At 41.0% G+C, this 27,532-nt stretch overlaps 1 protein-coding gene across 1 annotated transcript in view; it reads left to right on the forward strand.

The window, feature by feature from the left end:
• DPY19L1 (dpy-19 like C-mannosyltransferase 1) overlaps positions 1-21,627 on the forward strand; it is a 108,984-nt gene extending 87,357 nt beyond the window's left edge. The window contains exons 19-23 of the mRNA XM_089687185.1: positions 2,437-2,556; positions 5,529-5,700; positions 7,238-7,337; positions 9,597-9,722; positions 11,211-21,627. Of these exons, the coding sequence (XP_089543311.1) occupies positions 2,437-2,556; positions 5,529-5,700; positions 7,238-7,337; positions 9,597-9,722; positions 11,211-11,364 (672 nt within the window). The 3' untranslated portion in view covers positions 11,365-21,627. The remainder of the gene's footprint in view (positions 1-2,436; positions 2,557-5,528; positions 5,701-7,237; positions 7,338-9,596; positions 9,723-11,210) is intronic.
• The last annotated feature ends 5,905 nt before the right edge of the window (positions 21,628-27,532 follow it).

A 27,532-nucleotide genomic window follows, 5' to 3' on the forward strand; every position in this document is an offset into this window, starting at 1 on the left:
GCCTTGAAACCATATTTGGAATCTTAGAATTGGCTCTGAAATGGATTAAGTCCTATCTTACTGAACACTGTCACTTTGTTTCTGTTGGCAGATTTCAGTCTGAAGTCATTCCAGTCAAGTACGGTGTTCCTCGGGCTCAATCTTGGGTCCCTTACTTTTTCAGAATTTACATGTCCTCTTGGCCAACTGCTAGATCACATGGGCTCAATTATCACTTCTATACTGACGACACTCAGATATACATCCATGCTAAACCAGATTCTACATTGGCTGCTTCTCTCTTTTTGAACTGTATGTAAGATATAAAAACTTGGATGGCCCAAAACTTCCTTCAATTGAACTGTGACAAGACTGAAGTCATGCTTATTGGCACCCCCATCAATTGTGTAAGGCCAGTCCTGGTAGCCTATCTATGGATGGCACACTTGAGCTTCAGTCTAAATTTAGGGGTGATATTTGTTGCTTGCCTAACCTTTGATCCACGTATAAAAAAATGTTGTCAGAACATCTTTTTTCCACTAGAAACATAGCTTGGCTGCGTCCTGTGCTATCAAACACTGTAGCTGAAAAGCTGATCCATACATTTGTGTTCTCCCGATTTTGACTATTGCAATGCTGTACTATTAATTTACTACAATATGTACAAAATTCTTCAGCCAGAATCCTCACTAGCTCTGGTACAAGTTACCATATTACCCCTGTCCTGCAGTCCTTGCTACCTGTCAGGTTTCACATAGACTTTAAGATCCTCTTGCTCATCTATAAAGCTCTTTATGGCTTGGCACCCCATTATCTTTCTGTCTAAACTTTTATCAACTTACTCCCCCTATCATAACCTCCGCTCTTCAAATTCTGGTCTACTGTGTGTCCCCCTACTTGCCTACACTTGATGGGAGACAGAGCCTTCTCCTGCTATGCTCCAAAACTGGGGCATTCTCTTCCAAAGAACATCAAAGAATCATTGTCTCTAAACTCATTCAAATCAAATTTAAAAACGTTTTTCTTACGACAGTTTTCACTTAATGGTCCCTTGTTTTCCTTTGTTTTATCCTGTGTATTTCTTGTTTGTTTTATTTGTAAAGGGCTTTGAAAAGATACCTTTTAAAGGTGCTATATAAAATAAAGATTATTATTTCCTATTTAAACCACTTACCTACTGGGCCTTTTTTGACATTTCCCACATACATGTACAAATCTTCATGTTTTCCAGAAACAAATTACGTAGAACCCCCAAACATGTATTTTCTGAAAGCAAAGGCCCTGAAGAAATGATGGTTGTTGCAATTTTTTATGTTACATGATATTTGCGCAGCAGTTTATCACAAAACACATTTTCAGGAAAAAATACACTTTAATGAATTTTATTGCACACAAATACAACATCATACCCATTTATTCATAAAATATAAAATAATGTTACTCAAAAAAATAGATACCTAATATTTCACGCTTGCCTGTGGAATGGTGACACACCTGTAGAATGGCATCAAACTACAGTACATTAAATTATCCAGGCAGCATTTTAAAAGTCTTTATAGGATATCTGTTTAGAGTTTTAACAGGAGGTCGGGCACTAGAATTATTGCTCTCACTCTGATGTTCATGGTGATACCTCTGTGTGGTGCAATTACAGTTTACATATGCGCATGGGATCTACATGTGCATTAGCACATGAGCACAGGGGGACTGGGGTGCTTTAAATTAAAAAAAAAAAAAAAAAATTATACTGTCTCTTTAAATTTTTTTTGTATCAACTTTGCTGCTATCACAAGGGATAAACCATGTCCCCTGTGATAGCATGGGCAGTGACAGATGCTTTTTACTGAGACATCTGGGCTCTGTTAGACCCCAACATCTCTTGAGATCAGTTTGATCACATGCTTGCCTAGCCGGTAACAGCTTTTAAACAGCAAACTAAAACTGGCAGTGGCAAAATCCTCTTCACTTCCGGCCTCATTGGTTTCAGAGAAGGGGAGGGAACGGATATAACTTCCACTCCTCTGTACTCAGCCAGCTGGGCAGTGTGTAGCAGTCTCGGCCTCCCCAATCACATCAGACAGCTGCAGCCATGATCCTGGTATCACCACTTGCAGATGAGGATGTATATGTACCTACGGCAGGGGCGGACTGACAACTCATGGGGCCCCTGTGTCCTTGCCCAAACTCAAAAAAGCCTATGAAAAATGTACCAGGGACATCTCATGGGGCCCCCTACTGATCCCGGGCCCTCGGGCAGTTCCCTAGTTTCCAAATGGTCAGTCCACCCCTGACCTACGGTGGTCAGGAAGTGGTTAAAAAGAAATAAAACAAAATAGATTTTGTTAGTGCAAACACAATAAATAATATAAGAACACTATAGATGACCATTTGTAAGTCCATACATTACAGTACTTCAATAATAAAGAGGGTTTTTTTTTTTTTGTTTTTTTTTCACAGTTGTTATATCATGCCCTTCAGCTGGTGGCGTTTGCTGTACTTGCCATTTTAATAATGAGGTTAAAATTATTTCTTACACCTCACATGTGTGTAATCGCTTCCCTCATATGCTCCAGACAGGTAAGAGTGCTATGCTCTTAAAGAATATTCCAGCATGCATATTGTATAGATGGTGGTCCAAAGTACCTGTGTGTTTCTAATTACTTTCATTATATTGCAAATCTATTCATGAATCTGAACACAAATATTCTGACAATATTTTGGTATCCACAATATCATTGAATGTGGTAAACAACATATATGACCACACAAGTTGTCTTCATGAGTTTGGGGGTCAGAAGGAAAAGTTGAGCTGCTTTCTTAAGAGTGGTGATTTCTTGGCATACTTTGTCAGTGGATGAAGATAGGTTATGTACATATAACCTTAACTTTTTGGACTTCACATATATTTATCTTTGGGTTTTGACACGAGTGTATATATGAATTCTGTATGAAATTGCACAGATATACAGTTGTGGCCAAAATTATTCAACCCCCACTGAAATTGAGTGTTTTGGCCAGTTTGACATTGCTTTTGATCATTCAGTCATCTTGCTTACATTTACATTAAAGAGGCACTTGTAGGTCAGACAAATATAACATAACAGTTATAATGAAATAACCACAAATGTCTTTTCTGTGCTCACAGCATTATCAGTTTTATTCAACCCCCAAGTGACATTCAATCTTAGTACTTAGTACAGCATCCTTTTACAGTTATAACAGCTTTTAAACGTGAAGCATAGCTTGACACAAGTGTCTTGCAGCGATCTACGGGTATCTTCGCCCATTCTTCATGGGCAAAGGCCTCCAGTTCAGTCACATTCTTAGGCTTGCGCACTGCAACTGCTTTCTTTAAGTCCCACCAGAGGTTCTCAATCGGATTTAAGTCTGGTGACTGCGATGGCCACTCCAAAATGTTCCAGCCTTTCCTCTGCAACCATGCTCTAGTGGACTTGGAGGTATGCTTGGGATCATTGTCCTGTTGAAAGGTCCAACGTCTCCCAAGCCTCAGGTGTGTGACGGACTGCATCACGTTTCCATCCAATATCTCCTGGTACTGAAGAGAATTCATGGTACCTTGCACACGCTGAAGCTTCCCTGTACCTGCAGAAGCAAAACAGCCCCAAAGCATGATTGACCCTCCACCATGCTTCACAGTAGGCAAGGTGTTCTTTTCATCATAGGCCTTGTTCTTCCTCCTCCAAACATAGCGTTGATCCATGGGCCCAAACAGTTCTAATTTTGTTTCATCAGTCCACAGAACACTATCCCACAACTTTTGTGGTTTGTCCACATGGCTTTTGGCATACTGCAGTCGACTCTTCTTATTCTTTGGAGACAGCAAGGGGGTACGCCTGGGAGTTCTGGCACGGAGGCCTTCATTACGCAGTGTGCGTCTTATTGTCTGGGCTGAAACTTCTGTACCCACATCTGACAAATCTTTTCTCAGTTCCTCAGCAGTCACACGGGGACTTCTCTCCACTCTACGCTTCAGGTAGCGCACAGCAGTCGAAGTCAGCATCTTCTTTCTGCCACGACCAGGTAGCGTTTCAACAGTGCCCTTTGCCTTGAATTTGCGAATGATGCTTCCTAAGGTGTCTCTTGGTATGTTTAACATCTTTGCAATCTTCTTATAGCCATTGCCCTTCCTGTGAAGAGAAATCACCTCTTCTCTTGTCTTCCTGGACCATTCTCTTGCCTTCACCATGTTTGTAACCACACCAGTAAATGTCTAGAAGGAGCTGAGTATCACAGTCATTTTAAAGCTGCCTAATTGGTGCTTATTATGCTTGATTGCTGCTCGGTGACATCCACAGGTGTTTTCAATACCTGATGGAAAGCACCTGTATGAACCTCTGTTCTTCAGAGTGGTAGTCTTTAAGGGGTTGAATAATTGTGGCAATGAAGAAACCACATAAGAACCATTTACTACTGTATTACATAAACAATTGATGTCATTTTAGTTGCATTTGGGTAGTTACAACGTCCTTGTAGGATTTGATTCTGAATACAATTCCAAATGTACACTATAGTCCCTAAACCCCTTTACAGCATTGGGGGTTGAATAATTTTGGCCACAACTGTATTTAGTTAAGAAAATGGATCTACACTGATGTATATGGCATCTCCTTATATTTTGAATTGATATTTTGCTTAATTGTTTGAAATGAGTGTGTTGTGATTTTAACGTTTTTGTTTTTTTTAGGCCACAGCTTAGTTATATTATTGATATCTCAATGTGAGTGATGGGTTGTAAGAAAAAGAAACCTTTGACTTTTTTAAGCAATTAAGACAATGAACGAATACAACACAGGATGTTTGAAAGGATCATTCTGTTAACAAAGGAGCAAAAGAAACAATTGCTTATTTCCTGTGGAGATTGTCAGAAAAGATGCATTTACATTGTTTTAAAGTCTTTCTCTACTTAAAGCCTACATTTTAACAAAAGTGTTTCTAAAGTATCATTTTTTTTAAATTAAAATAATAACCATGTTATACTTATCTGTTCTGTGCAGTGGTATTGCACAGAGCAGCCCTGATCCTTCCATTCTGGGGTCTTCCACCAACACTCTTGGCTCCTCCTCTTTTCCATCTGTCCCAATATTAAGCCATTTGCTATGGGGGCAGAATTTTGGGCTCAATCCCAAGCGAGGCTGTGTGCATCTATTGACAAACACAGCATACTGCATCTATTCATTGTTTGTAACCTTAATACAGGCAATGTATTAAGGTAAAAAATGTTTTCGCTTTAGAACCACTTTAAAACAAAAAAATAAAACTTGGCACAAGAGATATTACTTACCTTCAATTCAATGTGTCCTCTGTGCTGCTGACTTCTGGTTCAGTAGAAATTTTTCTTCTGATAGCTGCCCACACCAGAAATAATGCGTTTTACCATGCAGGCTAGTGTGAACCAGTCGTAAGAGATCCCCAAATACAGAGAACATAAAGGGCAGGAATATGATATGGAGCTAAAAACATTTATGTGTACGTAACATAGCAGAGGCTTTGTCTAATGCATATATTTTATTTTTATTATATTATTACAGCTGTTTGGGTGGATCGTCAAAAGATTCCATTATCCAGTGGTCATCCTTCTTTTAGCATTAATGTCGATACAAGGCATCAGCAACATTCAAAGCCAACTAAATATTAAAGGAGAGTTTAGCAACATAGCTCAGGAAGAACTACTGGAATGGATCAACTCCAGTACAAAACCAAGTAAGTCTACTCCTTTTTTTTTATGCTACTTTTTAGCGTAACATTTACCAGCATATGAAATTGTGCAAAAAAAAAATTGCCGTATTTTTCGCTCCATAAGACGCACCTGACCATAAGACGCGCCTAGGTTTTAGAGGAGAAAAACAAGAAAAAAAATATTCTGAACCAATGGACTGCAGACACAGTACAGGAGATGGCCAGAGACTGCGGACACAGCACAGGAGATGACCAGAGACTGCGGACACAGTACAGGAGATGGCAAAAGACTGCGGACACAGTACAGGGGTTGACCAGAGACTGCGGACATAGTACAGAAGACCAGAGACTGCGGACATAGTACAGAAGACCAGAGACTGCGGACATAGTACAGAAGACCAGAGACTGCAGACATAGTACAGAAGACCAGAGACTGCGGACATAGTACAGAAGACCAGAGACTGCGGACACAGTACAGGGGATGACCAGAGACTGCAGACATATTACAGGGAATGACCAGAGACTGCGGACATATTACAGGGAATGACCAGAGACTGCGGACATATTGCAGGGAATGACCAGAGACTGCGGACATATTACAGGGAATGACCAGAGACTGCGGACATATTGCAGGGAATGACCAGAGACTGCGGACATATTACAGGGAATGACCAGAGACTGCGGACATATTACAGGGAATGACCAGAGACTGTGGACATAGTACAGATGACCAGAGACTGCAGACAGTGCAGGGGATGACCATAGACTGCAGACAGTAAAGGAGATTACCAGAAACTGTGGACCTTTGGGGAGGGAGGGGGAGCGGGTACCTGAATTTGACAGGTACCCGCTCCCACTTCCGGCAGCTTCTGTGACAGCCGGGTACCCACTGCGCATGCGCGAGAAGAGCTGCACTTTGGGAATGGCCCGGAGCCTTCTGGGACCTGTCATGTGTCCCAGAAGACACCGGACCATTCACAAAGCGCAGCGCTTCTCGCGCATGCGCAATGGGCACAAGGCTGTCACAGAAGCCGCCGCGGGAAGACTGCAGCGCTGGAGCGAGGAACAGGTAAGGTCCTGCAGGAGAGGAGAGCTGAGCGGCTGGCCCGGTATTCTGACATGGTGGTGGCGGAAATACCGGACCGGCCGCTTTATATTCGCTCCATAAGACGCACTGACATTTTCCCCCCTTTTTTGGGGGGAAAAAGTGCGTCTTATGGAGCAAAAAATACGTTAAAAGTAAAGCTTTACGTGTACTTCCCAGGTCTTGTGTTCATGTTCTCTGAACATGGCATTGTGTCTGCATGAAGTTTGGCATATGTTACCCAATAAATGTCCATACTATATAAGCCCTGATTCATACCGGTGCAACTTGTCATATGATTTGACTGTTTCAAGTCTCGCCCTATTTTCGGCAATGAAATTGTTCGAATCGGTGAGACTCCAACTTTGCGGTGCCACACCAGTTTGAGTCGCACGATTTCAAGGTCTGATCCAGTGTGAACCAGGGCTACGTGTCTTTAGCAAGGAGAAATAACAATAATGTATTTTTGTAACACAGATGCCGTATTTGCTGGTGCAATGCCCACAATGGCAAGTGTTAAGCTATCAACAGGGCGTCCCATAGTCAATCACCCACACTATGAAGATGCTGGTTTAAGGTGAGATTTTGTTGTAGGAAGTCTCAATAGATTTATCGACAGAATTACTTTTGGCACAGAAAATGAATGTAAAAATGTATGCAACTATGCCTCTCACATGAAACCTATCCCTAATCATTTATATGACCCCATTTACATTACCGCAACACTAAATCTAAGTGACAAAATAATCCCCTAACATCCAACTCCTTTTCTAACTATTAATAAATGTTGGATGTTATTGGTGGCTCCTGTGAGCCCTCCTCGGGACATAGACTGACGGCTGTCAGTGACAGATGTGGGCCAGCTGTAAACCCAGTAGCTAAAACAATCAGCTCCTTGTGTTCAGATCATTCCATTTTTGTGTTGTTTACATCAGAAGGGATGGGAAGTGTGGCATCACAGCACTTCCTGTTGTCAGTACGGAGGCTATGACACAGCTAATACAGCTCGATCCCTCCTTTCCTTACAATAGTAGATCACTGCTGTAGTAATGTGTTGCTGGCTGACTGCCAGGAACATAAGTGATCTGTTGCATGGGGCTCTGGATCTGGTCACTACTGACCAAATCTACCCCCCCAAGAAAGAAAAAAGTTAAATAATAAACAAAAGCGTAAAATACAAAAGATACAATGTGTATGTACTGTGTGTGTGTATGTATAGATAGATAGATAGATCTCTATCTCATACACACGTACACAGTGTAGTGTATACAATCTCCTAGGAATGAATAAAAATATTTTCTCCCCAGATTAACCCCCAGATGGTGGCAACACTGATGTTGGATGATTTGTATGACATTTGTGTTCACTGTGAAAGCAGCAGATGCTCACGTAAGTGAACACAATGTTTATTCAAATTTTTAGTGATCTCAAACCTGTGAAAACATCACTGTCATGCCAATGTGTTCCCTTGTCAACTCAATGTTGTCATACCTTTTTAAAGTGATTCTAAAGGTTGAATTTATTAAAAATAAAAAAAATCATACTTATGGTTTTGCACAGAGCAGCCCTGATCCTCCCCTTCCGGTGGTCCTGGCTCCTCCCCCCTGCCGAGTGCCCCTAATAGCAAGCCTTTTGCTATGGGTGCACTTGAACAGATTCACTCCAAGCCACATTCCTGTGAATGGACATTTGCGTGCGACTTGACTCCCGCCTACTCTTCATTGGCTCACTGGCTGTGATTGACAGCAGCAGAAGCCAATGGCTCTTGCTGCTATGTGACCCAATAAGGAGAGTCCTGGGACAGCCGAGGCCCCCATGCACATCGGTGGATCAAGATGGGCCTCAGGTAAGTATGAGGGGGGAGCTGCACCCAGAAGGTTTTTTACCTTCATGCATTGAATGTAAAAAAAAACCTTTTGCCTTTAGAATTACTTTAATGTTATGCTATCAATTTACTCAAACTGTTTTTCCCCCTGCGTGTTCTGCTTTGTAGCTTCAAAAGGGGAATAAAAAGGTATACATTCACTGAGCTTTATCATTTTGCTACATTACATAAATCGTTGCAATTTAGTGATGTAGTTTTAATCAGCAAACTTTATTGATAATATTTTGGGGTACATTTATGGGGCTGCAAAAAAATGTAAATGCTACATTAGGAAAAATTGCAGGGAATTTAATTTGTCATTAAAATACAATGATTCTTACTGTTGTGGTATCTTCAGCCACACAACTGCCGTTGAGTGAATATTTTTGCACCGTTTTTTTGTAAACTCTAGAGGTGATAGCTTGAGAGAGGGGATCAGTAGTTTTAGGGATAGTACAACTACCTCAACTGGCACTGACAAAACTGGATAGTAAGTTAAAGTATAACTATACTGCATCTGAGCACCACAAACCAAAAACGCTATTTAATTAATTTTTAACATTCAAAGCAAACTCGCCCATCCATCCATGTCTTCATTTTGCTGAAAAACACTCTACAAAACACCTCCCTAGCGTTTCGGCTGTGACCTTGTTGAATAAGGGCAGACGATTCCCTGGAATCCATCTGCCATTAGCTAAGGCATGCATGCAGGAGGGTGTGCTTAACTGAGAAAACCGCTCCTTGGCTCCTGAAACCTCCATTATTTGATTAGGCCTAGAAATCAGGAATTAAATAAAGTTTAAGTAAATATAATATGCCTTCCTATCTATTTACTAATGCTAGCAGCAACAAGATTACTAATTATCAATAAAGATGGAGAGAGTATAGTTCCACTTTAAGCAGCTAAAACTAGAAATCATATGTAAACTTTTGCTATTTATTCCCATTGAATTTTCCATTTTAATTTTTTAGAGAGAGAACAAAACGAGTTTATTCAATGTACAGTCGTAAACCTGCTAAAGAAGTAAAGAAAATCCTGATGAAAATGGGAGTGCATTACTTCATATTGGAAGACGGATGGTGCACACGAAGAACAAGGTAATGTGAGGAAATGGATACAGACAGACAGAATCTGGATTCTGATTGGGTTGTATCCTATATATTTTTTTCCGCCAGGTCAGAGGTATGTAGTTTTAGACAGAAGAGAGGCTAAGGTAGTATCTGTTTTATATGAGAAAGTACAAATAGTGTTTACAGTTAGTGTATCTAATACAGACTTTTTTTTTTTTTTTTTTACAAAGTTAACCACTTGCCTACCGGGCACTTATACCCCCTTCCTTACCAGGCCAATTTTCAGCTTTCAGCGCTGCCGCACTTTGATTGACAATTGCGCGGTCATGCAACATTGTACCCATATGAAATTTTGATCATTTTTTCCTCACAAATAGAGCTTTCTTTTGGAGGTATAGCCCCCGCTGGGCGCTTTACTTTTTGCGCTATAAATAAAAAAGTGCAAAAAATTTGAAAAAAAAAAAAGTTTCTTTGTTTCTATTATAAAATTTTTTAAACAGGCATTTTTTCTCCTTCACTGATGTGCGTTGATGAGGCAGCACTGATGGGCACTGATAGGCGGCACTGATGGGCACTGATAGGCAGCACTAAAGGGCACTGATAGGCAGTACTAATGAGGTGTCACGGATAGGCGGCACTGATAGACAGCACTAATGAGGTGTCACGGATAGGCGGCACTAATATGCAGCACTGATAGGCGGCACTGATAGGTGACACTGATGATGGGTACTGATAGACGGCACTGACTGGCATCACTGCTGGGCACTGACTGGCGGCACTGACTGGCACAACCCCTGGGCACTGACTGGCAGCACTGGTGGGCTGCACTGGTGGGTGGCACTGGTGGGCTGCACTGGTGGGTGGGCACAGGTGGGTGGCACTGGTGGGCACAGGTGGGTGGCACTGCTGGGCACATGTAGGTGGCACTTCTGGGCACAGGTAGGTGGCACTGCAGAGTGGCACAGGTGGGTGCACTGCTGGGCACAGGTGGGTGCACTGCTGGGCACGGGTGGGCGGAGCTAGTGGGCGCACTGCTGGGCGGAACTTGCGGGTGGCACTGCTGGGCACCGATCATCAGGGCACTGATCAGTGCCCTGATGATCGGTGCCGATCCCCGCTCTGACAACTGCCGGTTCTCGGCAGTACTTTCCTCACGATCTGACAGTGTGAGGAAAGTGCAGCCGAGAACCGGCACTTGCATTTCCCTCTGATCAGCGTGTCATTGGACACCGCTGATCAGGTGGTAAAAGGCCGCTGTGATTGGCCTTTTACCACATCACGTGATCAGCTGTGTTCGTAGGACACAGCGATCCAGGGGGCGCGCAGGAGAGCGCGTTCTGGGAGGACGTCATATGACGTCCACCCAGAACTGGCCGGCCGCGGTGAAGCCGTCATTCGGCTATGCGCGGTCGGCAAGAGGTTAATATGTTTATAATTTAGTGTTTTGTTTTTTTTTTTTATTTTACCTGACCACATTTTTTCATTCATATAATTGACTCTATGTGTGTCTTGCAGGACTGGTTGCAGCATGTCAGAGATCTGGGATATTGAAGATCCATCCAATGCTGGCAAGGCTCCATTATGTTCCATTTTATCCAAGGAGTCATTGCCACACTTTGCCACTGTTTTCGGAAATAATGTTTACAAGGTTTTAAGAGTTGGAATTTAAGTTAAAATAGGGGAAAAAAAGTTCATTCAGGATTGCTATGTTTTTAATTTTATTGTAAATTCATTTTACAGATATTTGTAACCTGACATTTTTGTAACATAAACTATGCTATGCAAACCTTTATTGCTAAGAAAAACTTTTAAAAATACATGACATTCTTATTGTTCAGATAGCTGCAATTGTTTTGCTTAGTGTTGCTGAATCCACATGTAAAGAAAAGAAAATACTGTATGTATAAAGCTGCCTTAAATATTTTCAATTGGCAGAACCTTTGTTAGTTTTATTGAATAAGCACCAAAGAGAAAATTCAGTGTAAATATGTATGGAAAAATATGATGTTATATTCCAGCAATGTTTTATGTAGCCTTGTTATATTTTGAAGCAGTGTATATATTGAGCTATAGAGATCCCATTTAATGAGCAGTGTTATGGAGAAAGAGACTTTTGTGCCATAGTGCCAGAAAAGGCAGAATGACACATAACAATACATTTCAGTGCCAGTTATAGAGCAGGAATGACATTATACATGCTATCCTACTCTGTACACCAATCTCCTTTAATTTTCAAAGGGTTATTTTATGTTTTTTTTTCCTTTTAGTGTTTACAAAGACGTCACCTTGCGTTTTAAATGGTCTCACTGAACCTGTCAGAAGTGCACATACACCTAACTGTTTTAAACCTTACTATCTTGCAGCTGTGGATTTAAAAGAATTATACCTAAGAAACACGTAGACCTATTTATTATGTTAAAGAGTTGCCATAATCCATAGCAACCATTAAGATATAATTTGCAAATAACCTGCAAAAAGGTGGTAGCTGTGGCTAACTGCACATTATGGCTTTTTGCACCCTCTTTCTAATAAAAGGTTTAGCGTGCATCTATCATGGTAAAGAAAATTATTTCTACAACACAAGAAAACCAATATTATTAGAATAAAATCTCTTCTACAGTTACGGATTCATGACCATCATAAGTTGTTTAGACCTTATATGCCATTAAAGTCTGCATGGGGAACTAACTTGGCTATGTGAGTGTAGACAAATCTTATCAAATGGTGTCATCTTTGGGACTTTAGAGATGAAGCCATGTCTTTGAGGATAATAGGTGACATTTCTGGCTAGAATGGTACTGCAGCCTAACAATGGATCTTTTATATAGAAGTTAATTCACCAAATCATTTGTTCATTCCAATCAATACACATATAAGTTATTTTTGCAGCTGTAAATGTATTTTTTGTGAGGTTGTTGCGTAAGTATTTTTAAAATGGACTTTTCTTAGTTGTACAGTATGGGACATAGGACCTTTAGTCAATAAGATGCGTTATATGCAGCTTCTTTCATGTGATTGAACGTAAAAACTGACATTTCTGATATATACCCCCCCCCCCACTCCAAGCTAGCTTTACTTTTTTGCTGTGGTCTTTAGGTGATCAAACGTTTCTCTTTGAGAGAAGCTTGCCTCTTTTCAATGGAAGTTTTTTTCCTGATTATATTTCTGTCAGAAGGCTGCATGGACCTGGCACTCATTGCTTATGTGCCACCTCATTTTTGTGTGGGTAAATGAGTCTGCACACCCTGCCTTTTCTTTTTTGCTGGGTGTGTCTTTCAGCTGTAAACAGCTCCCAGCCCTCCTCCACTGGCACAGCAGCACCACGGCCTTCCTGAAGGTAGCTGTATATAACCCATGACTAAGGATCTTGCATCCCATACTGTACTTTAAGAAAAGGATTTTACTGGCAAATCACAAATTCTATTTTACTTTATTTAAAAACCATTTAGCATTTATATACGTTAATATAAAAAACATTACTTGGGATGGGCGGAAGGGGGAGTGTAATTTAAGCTGCAGTTATAGTCAGGCTATAGGTGAGGCAGTTAAAAGAGAAGTAAAGGCTTTAAAAAGTATATATATATTTATACTCTAGGTCAATGCTGCATCTATCCACCCACCAGCTCTGCACATAGAACCAAGAGATCAAACACCACGAGTGCTCAGTTCCTCCCCTCCATTCTGAGCAGAGATCCATGACTGGCAGTTGGGTCAGCTAGGCACCACCTTCTGGGCTTATGTAAAGTTGTTACCTAAAATGTTGTCATTCCTGTCCTATAGCTCATTTCAAGTGTAGACCCAGCCAAAACATTTTTTTCTTTTGGGGGGGGGGGGGGTAGAGCGGGGAAGGATTGGAACCAGTAATGTGTGTGTGTTTTTCTTTTTCTCTGTCCTGCCCTGTACACACACAGGCCAAATATCAGCCGGTACAGTAGATACCGACCAACATTCAGCCCATGTGTACAGGTCCTTTTTTGACAGAGGCCAATCTCACAGCCAGCTTCTGTCAAATGAGCTTGCTGGAAAACCAGCAGCCGACCGGCATCTGATGCCAATGGCTGCAAGTGCTACCAGTGTGTTCTGGCAGAGGGGCGGTCCCCCTGTCAGAACACAGTAGCTCAGCAGGGAGATCGCTGTACTAACATCGCATTGTTAGTACAGAGATCCCCTTGCGAGCTCCTCAGTTTTTTGTTTTGTTTGGTCTTTTTTTCGTACAGCTCGCTGGGCTGATAAAAAAAAAAAAAACTTTGCATGTGTACCAGGCTCTCTAAAGGTGAATGCGATTTCAACCAGACAGGAAGTGGGTGAATATCTGCAACAGAGACACAGACAGGGATGAAATAAACTGACAGGGTTTCTAGCTTTCCCCAACTTTACTGTAAATATACACTATATTGCCAAATGTATTGGGATCCCTGCCTTTACACGCACATGAACTTTAATGGCTTCCCAGCCTTAGTCTGTGGGGTTCAATAGTGAGTTGGCCCACCTTTTGCAGCTATAACAGCTTCAACTCTTCTGGGAAAGCTGTCCACAAGGTTTGAGAGTGTGTCTATGGGAATGTTTGACCATTTTTCCAGAAGCACATTTGTGAGGTCAGGCACTGATGTCAGATGAGAAGGCCTGGCTCGCAGCCTCTATTGTAATTCATCCTAAAGGCGTTCTATCGGGTTGAAGTCAGGACTTTGTGCAGGCCAGTCCAGTTTCTGCACCCTAAACTCACTCATTCATGTCTTTATGGACCTTGCTTTGTGCACTGGGGTGCAGTCATGTTGGAACAGGAAGGGACCATCCTCAAACTGTTCCTACCAAAGTTAGGAGCATGAAATTGTCCCAAATGTCTTGGTATGTTGATGCCTTAAGAGTTCCCTTCACTGGAACTCAAGTGCTAATCTGAAGGCCACACAAAGTTTAGAGGTCTTTAGCTATCGACTCTGCAGACAGTTGGCGCACTGTGCACTTCAGCATGCACTGACCCCACTCTGTCATTTTACGTGGCCTAGCACTTGGTGACTGAATTGCTGCTGTTCTCAGTTGCTTCCATTTTGTTATAATACCACTAACAGTTGACCGTGGAATATTTAGTGGCAAGGAAATTTAAAGGATGGACTTATTGCACAGGTGACAACCTATCACGGTACCACGCTTGGAGTCACTGAGATCCTGAGAGGGACCCATTCTTTCACAAATGTTTGTAAAAGCAGTCTGCATGCCTAGGTGTTTGATTTTATACACATGCATCCAATGATTTGGTGGGGTGCCCCAATCCTTTTGGCAATATAGTGTATTTTTTACTGTTTTGCTTTTGGATATTGTCTTTGGATAGACCATATGAAATTGATTTACTAAAGGCAAATAGACTGAACTTTGCAAAATATTTTTTTTTTTCATTTTCCTTACACCTAATTGGGTAGTCTTAACAAAGTGAATCTTTACCACATTGACATTTACTAAGAAAAAAAGAGTGCAACTGCACTTGGAAAGTGCACCGTCTATTTGGATTAGTAAATCCATCCCTATGTCTTGTTGGATAGCAGCAAAACTATACAGAGGTTTTATCTGTCCCCCTCTCTATCCAAAATTAAAGAAAATGTTTTGACTGGAGATGAGCTTTAGGACAAAGCAATGTACTATTTGGCCCTGTATGAATGTATGCAGTAGCAGACGAGCATAAATATGCCTCTAATAAGTATTTTTCTAAAGAAATGTTGACTTTTATCTGTCCTTTGATTTCTCTGTCCATTAAAGTGGTTTGCTTTTCATATGACCTGATTTCATGTAATAGGTTTTTAAAGACTATATGCTGTTAGAATTAGGGTGATTCAGTGTTTTTTTTTGTTTACATTCTCAGAGTAAAACATTAAGTAGAAAGGTTCGACTTTGGGTGTGTTCGGGGTATCTCTGGAGAATACATATGTGTTCACATATGTGGGCAAGAAAATTCATTTACAAGGAATAGTATTCATAATGTGTATACTGGTGCCAGTTTACAACTTATGCTTTTGTTTTATTATGCTGTAACCTTATGCTTTTTCTTTGAAAATAATTACTGTTGTGCTAATTTTACTTGGTGTTAGTAAAAGTGAAACTGTAAACTGATTTCTCACATTCCCACATATGTATACTCTATATTTTTACATAAAACTCCTAGTTGGTGTACTCAAGCTATGTTGCTTTCATACATATGCTTCATATTTTGTCATTTATAGTTATAGAAAATTCACTGTGAATGCCCCTACCATTTGGATTATGTACAACAGCGTTTGTTGTATATTGTATTTTATCCATTGCATAGGCATGCTGCTGGACAGAAGTAGGGAAGTGTTTTTTTTTAAATATTTTTGTGGCTTTAAAATTTACACTATTCAGATGTAATAATAACTTATAACATCATTACACAATTCGCGTTGAGGATGCTTATGTTTACGCTGGTGGTCCAATATATTGCCCAGTCGAAATAAAATAACAGGCATATTGCAGAGCAGTTAACATACAGGCACCTCAGCTCTTATCTCACCAGCATTTCATTACTGCCGCAGTTCACCCCTACAGCCTTAAGAAATACCTAGTACTTCAAGGTGTTGCTCAAACTGGGACACCAGTTTGACAGCCCGCCTCCCCTTTCTCTTCCCAAATTAGTCAGTATTGGCCTAAAGAACAAATTGCCATGCCTCAGTCCTGTCAGTAGTTTCATGGGAATTTTAAAGGAATGGGCTGATTTGCACTTTGGGGCAGTGGGCAAGTACAGGTAAAGTAGAAGCATGCTCATTATAGTGCCAGCTGCACAATTTGCTTGTTTACAAAGTCCTGGATCATTTTAAATGTGAAATCCTATATTCTTGCAAAATTACAAATGTGCCCAGTGGTAGGGTCAAAAACTTGTATGGTTTCCTCTTCATTTTTGGCATTGAATAAGGGAGGCAAATAGTGATACTGCATCTTACCACTCTAACTTGTATGATTACTTTAGGTACAACTTGGTTTAACACTGCCTTCGCCACTATTTTATGATCTTGCAATTACAGCCTGTGTGTCAAGGGCAGCATTCAGTGGACAGATTTTCTTCCCCCTAATGAATAACTATTAGCACCAATCTCTTGCCCAATTAAGTAACTTTTAAATAATTTGTGATTCCAGGAAAGAATAGAGCTAGTCCAGACTTTCAAGGGCAGTCGGGCATGCAGGCATGATCCAACTGCCAAGCTATTTTTTTCTGCAAGCATGCCAGATTATTTTCAGGATGATCTGTGTGTGCGTGTTTATTACTATGGAGCAGGAGACCATCTCCTGTACATCTCAGGGATAAACCATACAGATTGGCAAGAAAAATTCAGCCAGGTCACAACAGCCAGAGGCAACTGTCCACCCTTTGTATAGTCTGGACCTGCTGCTGTTTTCATGTGACCCAATGAATAAACTGAAGCTGTGCACATATATGATTAAGGTCTTCCTTCCCTCTGCTCACTGAGAAGAGGCAAACATTGGCCAAACTGCACAGAGGGTTCCCTTAAGTTTCATATCATATCAGGTCGGGATTTGGCCTTTTATAGCCAGCCTTACCTATGTGAACAGATGAACTGGGAGATTCTGGAGTAGTTGGAACTGGCCAGATCAAACAATGATCAACTTGGATCTTATTCTGTAAAAAGAATACTTATTCTTATGTACCACTATGCTGTAATTCTAACAGTTCAATGTGTATTCTGATTGGTTGCTGTGGGTTTTTGTATTTAAGATTCTATCACTCCTTATCGAATAAAGCCCTCTGATGTTTTTTGGTACCTATAAATCCTACCTCTCAGAAGGTAACTGTTCAGTGATTATCAGCCCCCCAACTCATTAACTGATGATGGTTGCTTGAAGTCACAACACTTATGTGTGATCAGTAAATCAGAGACTGACTGGTTGTTGTAAGAGTTGTTGCCATATCCATTTGTAGCCTATTCAGTTTTATGAGGGCCTATGGTAGCTCCTGTCCAATTACCACTTTTAGCAGGTTTGATCACAAAGAAGGACTATGACCTGTCAGCTCATCAACATTCTACAAAATTAATGTTTGTATATGGAGAATCTGTCACTTGTATTCTTTTTCCTATATTGGCTGAGGTTCCATCCTGCACCACAGGCTTCCTTCATCCAACATCTAGGACTGTTACTACATTTGGAATGGGCTCATTACTGAGGAAAGGTCCCTTATGTTCAAAATTAGTACAAGCCTGGATCTGGATGATGGAGCACACTGCAGTAAAATGATGATCCTCAGCTGTCAAAGATAGGAAGCAAAGGATTTTTTTCAAACAAAGTCTTAACTATTATATATAACAGCATTGGCCTTTTAAATGTTGGAACATTTGATTTTCCTAAATCTACTAGATGGTTACTATTGGTATACCAAGCAAAGTATGTAATCAATAGAAGTTATTAAGAAATCAAATATAACTTATTGTGTATTAACTGCAACCTGTTAAAACTAGTAAAGTTAAAACCCAAAGAATGTTTGATGTAAAGCCAGCCGTGCTGTTGATGTTCTTGGTGCTTGGCCTAGCTTCTTTCTCTTGGCAAAATGACATGGTCTGACAGAAAGGGAAACAACAGTTAGGAATATGGTACTGCAAAGACCAGTAACAGGGCACCTGGCTTTAAAACAGAAAAACTCAAATTATTTGAGTTTGCTCTTTAAATGGAAGGGGATGCTTTGGCCAGGCCATCTGCTTGAAAGGCACCTAAGCTCACTATTGTATTACCACTATAAGACTGCTATGTCAAATATCCTTCTAGTATTTACAGGATATAATTGATGAAACTTTATGAATAAGTTATACTTGATTTCACAACTGGTTTTCTTCAAGCCTGAAAACCAGTAGTTATTTTTTTCTTAAAGTTGCATTTCGGGATATACCAACTAATCTTAAAAATGTCCCTCCCCCTCCAAACACCTATTCTGAGTAACCTGTGTATGAAAGATCTGTATACTTACCTAATTTTAGGCTGCTCTGGTCTGGTCTGCTCCAGACTGAACAAGAGCAGCCTGAAAATAGGTAAGTATGGAGATCTTTTTTAAACAGGTTAGTCGGCATAGTTGTTAGGAGGGGGCAGGGAGCATTTTTAAGATTAATTTAGTTTATCGCAGAATTCTACTTTAAGCATTAGGTTTTTGGTTTTTTTGGGGGCGTTGTTTTTTTTGTTTTGTTTTGTTTTTTTTGTCAGCTAATGGGCGTTTTTTTTAAAACAATAAAGTAAATTCAATATGTAGCTTAAATAATGTATGTGTTACAATGATTTTTTTTTGTTACACAACTTAATGACAAATATTGAGCTGCTCTTTGCAACTATTTGCATTTAAAAGCAAAGTTTGTATTTCTTGTGTTTTATTAGTGCAATATAGATAAAACATGTATTTTTGTATGTTCATATGTCATACGTGTTGTTCTCATTGTACAAACTTTTTTTGGTAATGATTTTATGTAAGCTTTCATTTGTTCTGAATAATGTGTTACAACATTCGGCAAAGGTTTTTGTTATCAGAATTTGTTTCATTCCTTAAAATGCCAAGTGGTTATAAGCTGGCTGTTTTTTTAAATAGTTACATTGATTATCTATTGGTATTATTGACTGTATGAAATATTCTTAGAGGCCAATACACTGTCTTGACTGAATGCTGTTTAGTGAAATGCGCTTCAATAAGGACCGTGTTAACAATAGTACAAGAATATGATGCAGGCAATGCAAAAGGTGCTTTTATTTAATTGTCTCGTTAACCAGTATTTTAATGACTTTTGTGCATGTGCCAGAATGTGGGTTTATTTGGGGTTTTTTTCATTAATTTACACAGTAGTGCATAATTTTGCATGCATTTTAAAATATATCTGTACTATTAATTTGTAATGTTAATACAAAGTAGAACCTGTGTAGTTAGTGCTGGAAAAAAAACAAACTGCTGCAGGAGAAGTGGTTAAGGGAGGTAGGTATATATATATATTTTTTTTTTCTCCACTCTGTTAGCTTTAAAATGTATTTCCACATTTGTCAAATTTGAGAAAGTACCATTATGTTATGTGTTCCCTTTTTTTTTTAAACCTCCTGGATTACTTGGATTTTTGAGTAATGCCAGAGTGAGTCTGTCCTTAAGACAGGCTAAAACTGGCCATAGATGTGTTTTTTTGTTTTTTTTCTTTTCTTTTTCTTTTTTCATTTAGCTGTGGGCTAATTAAATAGAAAAATTCATGGATTTCTCCATTGAGACAATCAGCTGAATTTCAATCCATATGTGGCTACTCCTGCTTAACAGAAGTTGATCTAACGATTGGTTTCTGTTGCATGGGCTTGGTGGAAAATGTTTCTTTATCAGCGGTCACACATGGATCGAAATTCGTCCAGTCCCTGCTGAACCGGGTGAATTTCGATCTGTCTATGGTCAGCTTAAAGCTGACCATAGATTGATTGAACCTTGGCTGGTTCAGCAGGGGCCAGCTGAGATTTAATCCATCTCTGGGCAGGTTGGTTGCACTATCCATCCATCAATCAACTTCAATACAACCAGCCTGTTGGATTTTTTGCACATGATTACTGACGAAAGTTATAGCCACCATCAGCAGTTATTGTGTTCTACCAGCAGAGAAGGCTCCCTGCCGGCATAACACAATAGCGCTAAGGGAGGGGAATTGAGTGATTTTCTTTCCTACAATCCATGGTGGCAGGAAAGAAAAGATCATCTGGCCATAGCTAATGCAATTTTCTTTTTTTGCAGGAAAACAAATCACTTGATTTTACCCAGTTGGGGGGGGGGGTGTCCCTGCTGTGAGAATACAGTATTTATTGTTAGCAGCTATAGCTGCTGGCAATAATCCCATGACAAATCCAATAGGCTTGTTGTACCCAAGTCGTACAACAATCAAATTGGGTACAATCAGCCTGCCCATGGATGGTCCGAATCTCAGCTGGTCCAGGCTATGGCTGGCTTAAGTCTTCCTTCTTTAACATACAATGCAAGAAGCCTACCTTCTAAACCATTAGCCCTTTGTTAGGACAGACATTGGTCAATTGTAGCTAACAACTGATAATTAAGATCTGCCTGCACAATACAAACGGTTATTTTCAAAAAAAACCAGCTGCCCAGCCCTTTTCATAAGCAAAGAGAACAGTACTGGATTTTGCAGAACATAGCCTCTAAAAAAGGTAAATTACACTTTTAAATTTTTTATATGTGAATAAGTACTTAGATGAATGAGAACAAATTCAAAGTAGGTGCTATCCCTATTTGCTGCAAAAGTGGAAATACACTTTCAGCAGCCTTTTGATAGATAACTGTCAGCCCCATCTCCAGCAGTTTTAATAGCAAAACAAAAACATTGATGTGGAGGGTTTTGCTTTCATGGTCCAAGGGGTGCTGAGTGATAGCTAAAATATCTTGCTTACTTTTTCACAACCTATCTTGTTTGCCTTGCCATAATAACTGAAACTGGTACAAAGGTTTAGAAGATTAGAGTACTTTCAAAGAATCAAGTCAAGTATCAAGCTTCAGTAACCTCTTCTTTTCCAGCATTTGTTTGGTACAATTGTGGTTGTATGTGTTTTTAAAGCATTTCCTGTAGTGTTTAACAATATTACATTTTAGAAACTAAATCTGAATTGAGAGCAGTATTTTCAGATTGTGAATTTACAGAACATTTTAAACGTTTGCATATTTTCTATAATTGTGTATAGATATTTATTTCTGTCTCAAGGTATTAATTCACTATAATAATATCCTTGGGTCACATAGCTCAATTTGAGAAAATTTAGATAACTTACACAGAACCAGAAACCTTGATATATATGTGTATTAAGCATTTACACATTTTGCTACTGTAGCAGAAGAGTATTTTTATGAAATATGTAATAGTTTGCATATCTGTATTAAAACATCCAATAAAATGTCTTCTTTCTAAAACAATTTTTTTCTTTTGTCAAAGACAGTGAACTTTTACTGGTTGTTATGAGTGACTGCATTTCACACAGCAACCTTGCTCTGTTTATATTATTGAATCTATTATTTTGCATCATTCACAGATCACTTTCCTGTGAAGAGCAGGTGGATTAATAAATCTGAGCTGTGCATTTTAAATGCATGGAAGATTCTCCAAAATAACTTCCCAGCCCCATCTGATTGACCATTGGTGTGTCAATTTCCAATTTGTGGGATGGGGATGAGAAAGAAAAGCCCTGCTTCTATGCCAAGATGGTCACCTTCACACAGAGGGACAGTACAGAACAAGACATGGTAGGTCAGCAACTGCTATAGGCTTCATGCACACTGGGCCTTAAAACAAATGGATTTTTTCTACATGCTTACCTGTAACTGCTTTTTCTTGGAGTACATTATGGGACACAGAGCAGGGTATTCATGACTAAGTGGGTTATATGCCACCTATAGGTGAATGGACACTGGCAGGCCAATGAGGGAGGAGATCCTCCCCTATATAACCCCTCCTACACAGGAAGTACTTCAGTTTTTGTAGCAAGCAATGAAATTCCAGAAAATGGGGTGGGACCTGTGTCCCATCATGTACTCCAAGAAATGGATTGTACAGGTAAGTATGTAGAAAAAAAAGTTGTCTTTATCATACATCACGGGACACAGAGCAGGCTATTCATGACTATGTGGGATGTCACAAAGCAATAAAGAAATTTGAGGGGAGGGTGACACCATGATAGTCATAGTCAATCCCTCAGGACCTACTCAGCCATCCGTAAAACACTGCAGCCAAAAGCAGAATCCTCTGTGGCTCTGACATCCACCTGGTAGAACCTCGTGAATGTGTGAACTGAAAACCTGAGCCACTGACACCTGATAGGGGCTTGCCCAAGATGCCCCCACACTCCTGGTAGAGTGTGCCTTCACCAAAAAGGGTGGGACCTAACCTTTCAAACCATAGGCTTGAATGATCAATTGGCTGATTCAAAAAGAAAGTCACCTTGGATGTCACCTGCCCCTTCCTAGGTGACTCTGGCAGCACAAACAGCATCTGATCTGACCTGTGCTGTCACCTTAAAGAAGATCCTTACAGCGTGTACCACATCCAAGGTATGCATCTTTCTCTTGCTGACTGAGGCCTAGGAAAGAATGAAGGCAGAACGATGTCCTGATTGTGATGAAAACTAGAAATCACCTTTGGTATAAAACTCAGTTGAGTTTGCAACACGATTTTATCATGATGCAAAACCAGAAATGGTTCTGTGCAAGAAAGAGGTGCCGACACCCCTCTTGCAGAAGTGATTGCCAAAACAAAACTTTACGAGTCCACAGGACCAGTGGAATCTCTAATGGGCTCAAATGGTGTTTTTTCAAACCTGATACTCTCCTATCCTTCAGGGTCTGGATTTCAATAGCCACGGCATCAAATTTATTGACTAAATCAGGGTGCAATATAGGACTTTTAAACAGCAGGTCTGGCCAATATGGCAGAGACCACGGTCCGTCTACTGCCATCTTCACTATGTCTGTGTACCAGGACCTCCTGGGCCAGGCCAGAGCAATCCGTATTACTGGAATAGACTCCTCCCAAAACCTGCGTAAGAGATGCAGTAGCAACTGAATCAGAGAAAAGACATAAATTTGTGAAAACTGATTCCAAGGAATGATTAAAGAGTGCACCCCTGCCATGCGAGGGTCCCTTACCCTGGACACAAAAGACCAACCTTGTTGTTGAACCTGGATGCCAACAGATCTACATCTGGGCAACCCTAGCAGATTCCCTTGAAAACCTCGTGATGGAAAGCCCATTCCCCTGGAATCAACCGCCGGCGACTGAGATAATCCACCTGCCAATTTTCCACCCCCAGAATGAATACCGCTGAGAAACATGGAACATATCTCTCTGCCCAGGTCAGAATGTAATTCACCTCCTCCTTAGCACCTCAACTCCTGGTACTGCCCTAGTGGTTGATGTACGCCGCCACTGTGGCATTGTCGGACTGAATCCTCACAGACCAACCCTGAAGCCTGGATGTCCAATACCTGAGAGCCAGTCTCACTGCCCAAAGCTCCAGGACATTGATGGATAGAACCCTTTCCCATGGAAGCCATGTTCCCTGAACTGTGGCCTCCACCAGGACAGCCCCCCAACCTGAAAGGCTGGCACTGGTAGTTACCAACTTCCATACCACTGGCCGAAAGGATCTCCCTCCCTCTAAAGTGTGAGACATCAACCACCAATTCAGGCTTCATAGTACCTCTGGAGACAGAGATATGTAGAAATCCATAGCTGGAATCTCATGGAGTACAAAAAAGAAAACCTCTTTGGTGTAACAAAAACACTGTCTGGGTGATCCCAGTCAGCATACAAAATTTGCTGCAGAAGAGGATGCACCGGAAAGGCCTGATTACTCTGGTGGCTTCAAAGAACCCAGAGAAGAATAAGTAGCCTCAGTGGTAGCCTGAATCTAGATCGCACCATATCAGTGAGGTCCTGGACTAATAACCTCTAAGACTGGGAGGCAGAGACCGCCTGCTTCTCCTCAGGCTGTGAGCCATCAGACTCTACTGCCTGACCTTCCTCCAGTTCTTTTTCATCCTCCGGTTCCACGTATCCCTGCTCCAGGATTGGTGATTCTAGTGGCAGGGATCTTTCCCCCTTCTCAGTCCCCTGAGAAACCAATGCACTCATCACAGCAATCTTTTCCTCTAACCCTGCTAAGGCTGAAGCAAGATCATCCTTGGTTACATATGCCAAGGTAGATGCCCCAGTAGTAGCCACAATGCCAGATAAACACAATGGCTCAGACTGCCCAATCGCTCCTGGCCTTTCAGGAGAGGATATTACAGAGGAAATTCAGCTAGGTACCTCAGGACCTGGCAGCGACACATTAGTGCCCTTCCCTGCTGTACCTCCCCCACTCCACTTTCTGGAAGACATTACTTCAGGTAACGTAAAAACCTGTGCACCTCCAACAGTAAACACAGACCACAAGATAAAGCAATGCAATTAGTGTGCTGAAGAAAAACACTCAATGCACATTGCTTACTGACTGACTGGTCAATGCTGCCCCCTCAAGAAGAACTCACGTGCCCCACTGAATATCCTGTTCTGTGTCCTGGCCACAGGAATCCCTCAGCGGCAGCAGCCCACAGGTGCCCAGGCCTCCTGATAAACTGATACGGACAACTTCCATTTCCGTCCGCTACTACTGTGCGCACGCGATCCTCGTGCCTGCCCACTGAATGCATGCGCACCCCACCGTGCATGTGCGCCCTACGGCCAATGGTGGGCCACACTCCTTTTAGTGGCTCAAGACAGAACAACAAGCAAGCATATCCCAGGAAGAAATGCCGCGAGCACTCCCCTGGTAGAAACCCAGTCAAACAACAATACCTCCTCCTTTTCCCTCCAAATTTGAGCTTTGTTGTTCCTCTTTTTTTTTTACAGAGAAAAAAAAGGAGATATCTAACCAGTCCCTGCCTTCCACCAGGCACCAACCTTCACCCATCATGGCAGGCATTGTCATACGGACCTTTAAGGACCTGTCCCCATAATGTGGGGCTGCTGTCTCTGACCTGTATAGCACCCTGCTGTAAAGCGCCTTGGTCAGATTTAAAACTGCACAGGGTTCCATCTGCGCGGGGCCCAGCACCATAAGGCTGCATTACAGGCAAAACCCAGAGGATTCTTCTCCTTATCCAGCAAGGCTTGGGTACCATCCACTTTGGCTCACAGCTTTCCTAATGGATCGGATTAAAGTCCATGATTCTCAAATGAACCGTACTAGACCTTAGGTATGCTCCAGGAACACAAGCAACACTTTCAGTGACCATCCACCTTACAGATACTGAAAAAACTGAAGTACTTACTGTGTAGGAGGGGTTATATAGGGGAGGACCTCCTCTCTGATTAGTCGGCCAGTGTCCATTCACCTACAGATGGCATATAACTTACATAGTCATGAATAGCCTGCTTTTTGTTTGTGATGTACTATAAAGAAACTCCACTTTTATGACCTTTTTGACTTCTGCCTTTAACCACTTGCCCTCCTGAGGATTTACCCCCCTTCCTGACCAGGCCATTTTTTCTATTACGGTGCTGCGTTACTTTAACTGACAATTGCGCGGTCATGCAACCCTGCACCCAAATTAAATTTACAGACTTTTTTTTTCCCCATGAATTGACCTTTCTTTCGGTGATATTTGACCGCCTGTGCATTTTCATCATAAATTTACACCAAAATGTATTCTGCTACATGTCTTTGCTAAAAAAAAAAAAAAAAAACCCAATACATGTAAATTAATTGGTTTATGTGAAAGTTATAGCGTTTACAAATGGCAGTATATATACTGGGATTTTTTTTTTTTTATACTAGTGATGGCTGTGATCAGCGACTTGTAGCAGGACTGCGGCGGACATTCTGACACTGGGGGTAACTGACTTGGTGTCACTGACATCCCCAGTGACACCAATATAGTGATTAGTGCTTAAAAAAAAAAAAAAAAAGCACTGACACTGTACTAATGGCACTGGGCAGGAAGGGCTTAACATTAGTGGCGATCAAAGGGTTAACTGTGTGCAGGGAGTGTTTTACTAGGGGGCGGTGTCAGTGTGCTTCACTGTAATCACACTGTTCTGGATGGCTTTGCTGTGCCTGAGCTGATAGGGAGGAGATATAATAGTAAATAAAACAGTTCTCTCCGTCGTAGATCTTCGAAAATCATTGTGCGCCAGCGAGTAATTACCGTCCAGGACCCAGTGATTGACAGCTATGGTAAGGTGCCCCCTACCCGGAAATGCAAAATCACATATATGTGTATTTGCACACCCATGCTGCCCTGTAGCAGTATTTATGCTACAGGGCAAGCTGTTAAACAATGCTTAATGTCAGCCTATGTGTCCATTCACACATAGAGATTTAGAGGCAGAAAAAAACACTGTCAGTGCATTCAATGTTAATTCATATAATTGGCCAGAATAATAATATATTCTGCCCATTGAAATTAGTTTTATGCCCAAGCATGTGAGGCACCTAATTGCATCTAAGCACTCCTAAACACATTTACAAAAATGCTGCTTTAGGTGGATTTTTGATGCTGCATTTCCCCTGCCAGGAGAAAGGCAATTTAGGAGATCTGGGCAAACGTCTAATGTGTATGAGCCCATACAATGAGCTGTAGGTAATACAGGTGATTAGTTGCTTGCCCTCTGCTTGCTTTTTTGGGCACAGCTTCCACAGTTCTAATCCTCTTCAGTTTGATTTCTATATAATCAGGTAGGCCCTCACACTGCATAATTTTAAAGCAAAAGCAGAAAGGTGGCATGTAGCCATCTTAACGAAAAGTAAAAAAGGTGAGAAAATCTGTAAACTACCACTTTGGCTCAACAATGGTAACTGGTGAACAAAAGAGATGAATGCTGCAGTACTTCACACACTCCCGGGTCTCTGAACATACTCAGTGCAGTCACAAACCACTAGAAAGACATTAATTGTACAGCTGCCATTTATTTGAAGTAGTATAAATTACATAGACAACATTTATGCGATCATAGAGCAGAGAAATAATTAAAGCCTACATGATTAGGAGTAATTGTATATTACTTGATCATATTAACACATGCTTATTTAAAAATAGATCTATAAGCTATTTCTTATGCATCATTATATTCATCATAATTCCTTGTTGTGATTCTTAATTAAAGGAGAAGTACAGTATTGTGCACAAGTTATGTAGCTAGTCTGGCTGAAAAAAGACAAAAGTCCATCCAGTTCAACCACAGGAAAAAAAAAAAAGTTATAATCCTAAACCCTCCTCCCTTGGCCAACTCATACACTCTCACAGCATAAACTACCACCTCTATGCCCACGACACACAAATC

This window comes from Staurois parvus, unplaced genomic scaffold (assembly GCF_062004578.1).
Source record: "Staurois parvus isolate SC_StPar_1 unplaced genomic scaffold, SC_StPar_1.0 ptg000020l, whole genome shotgun sequence".
Lineage (NCBI taxonomy): Eukaryota > Metazoa > Chordata > Amphibia > Anura > Ranidae > Staurois > Staurois parvus.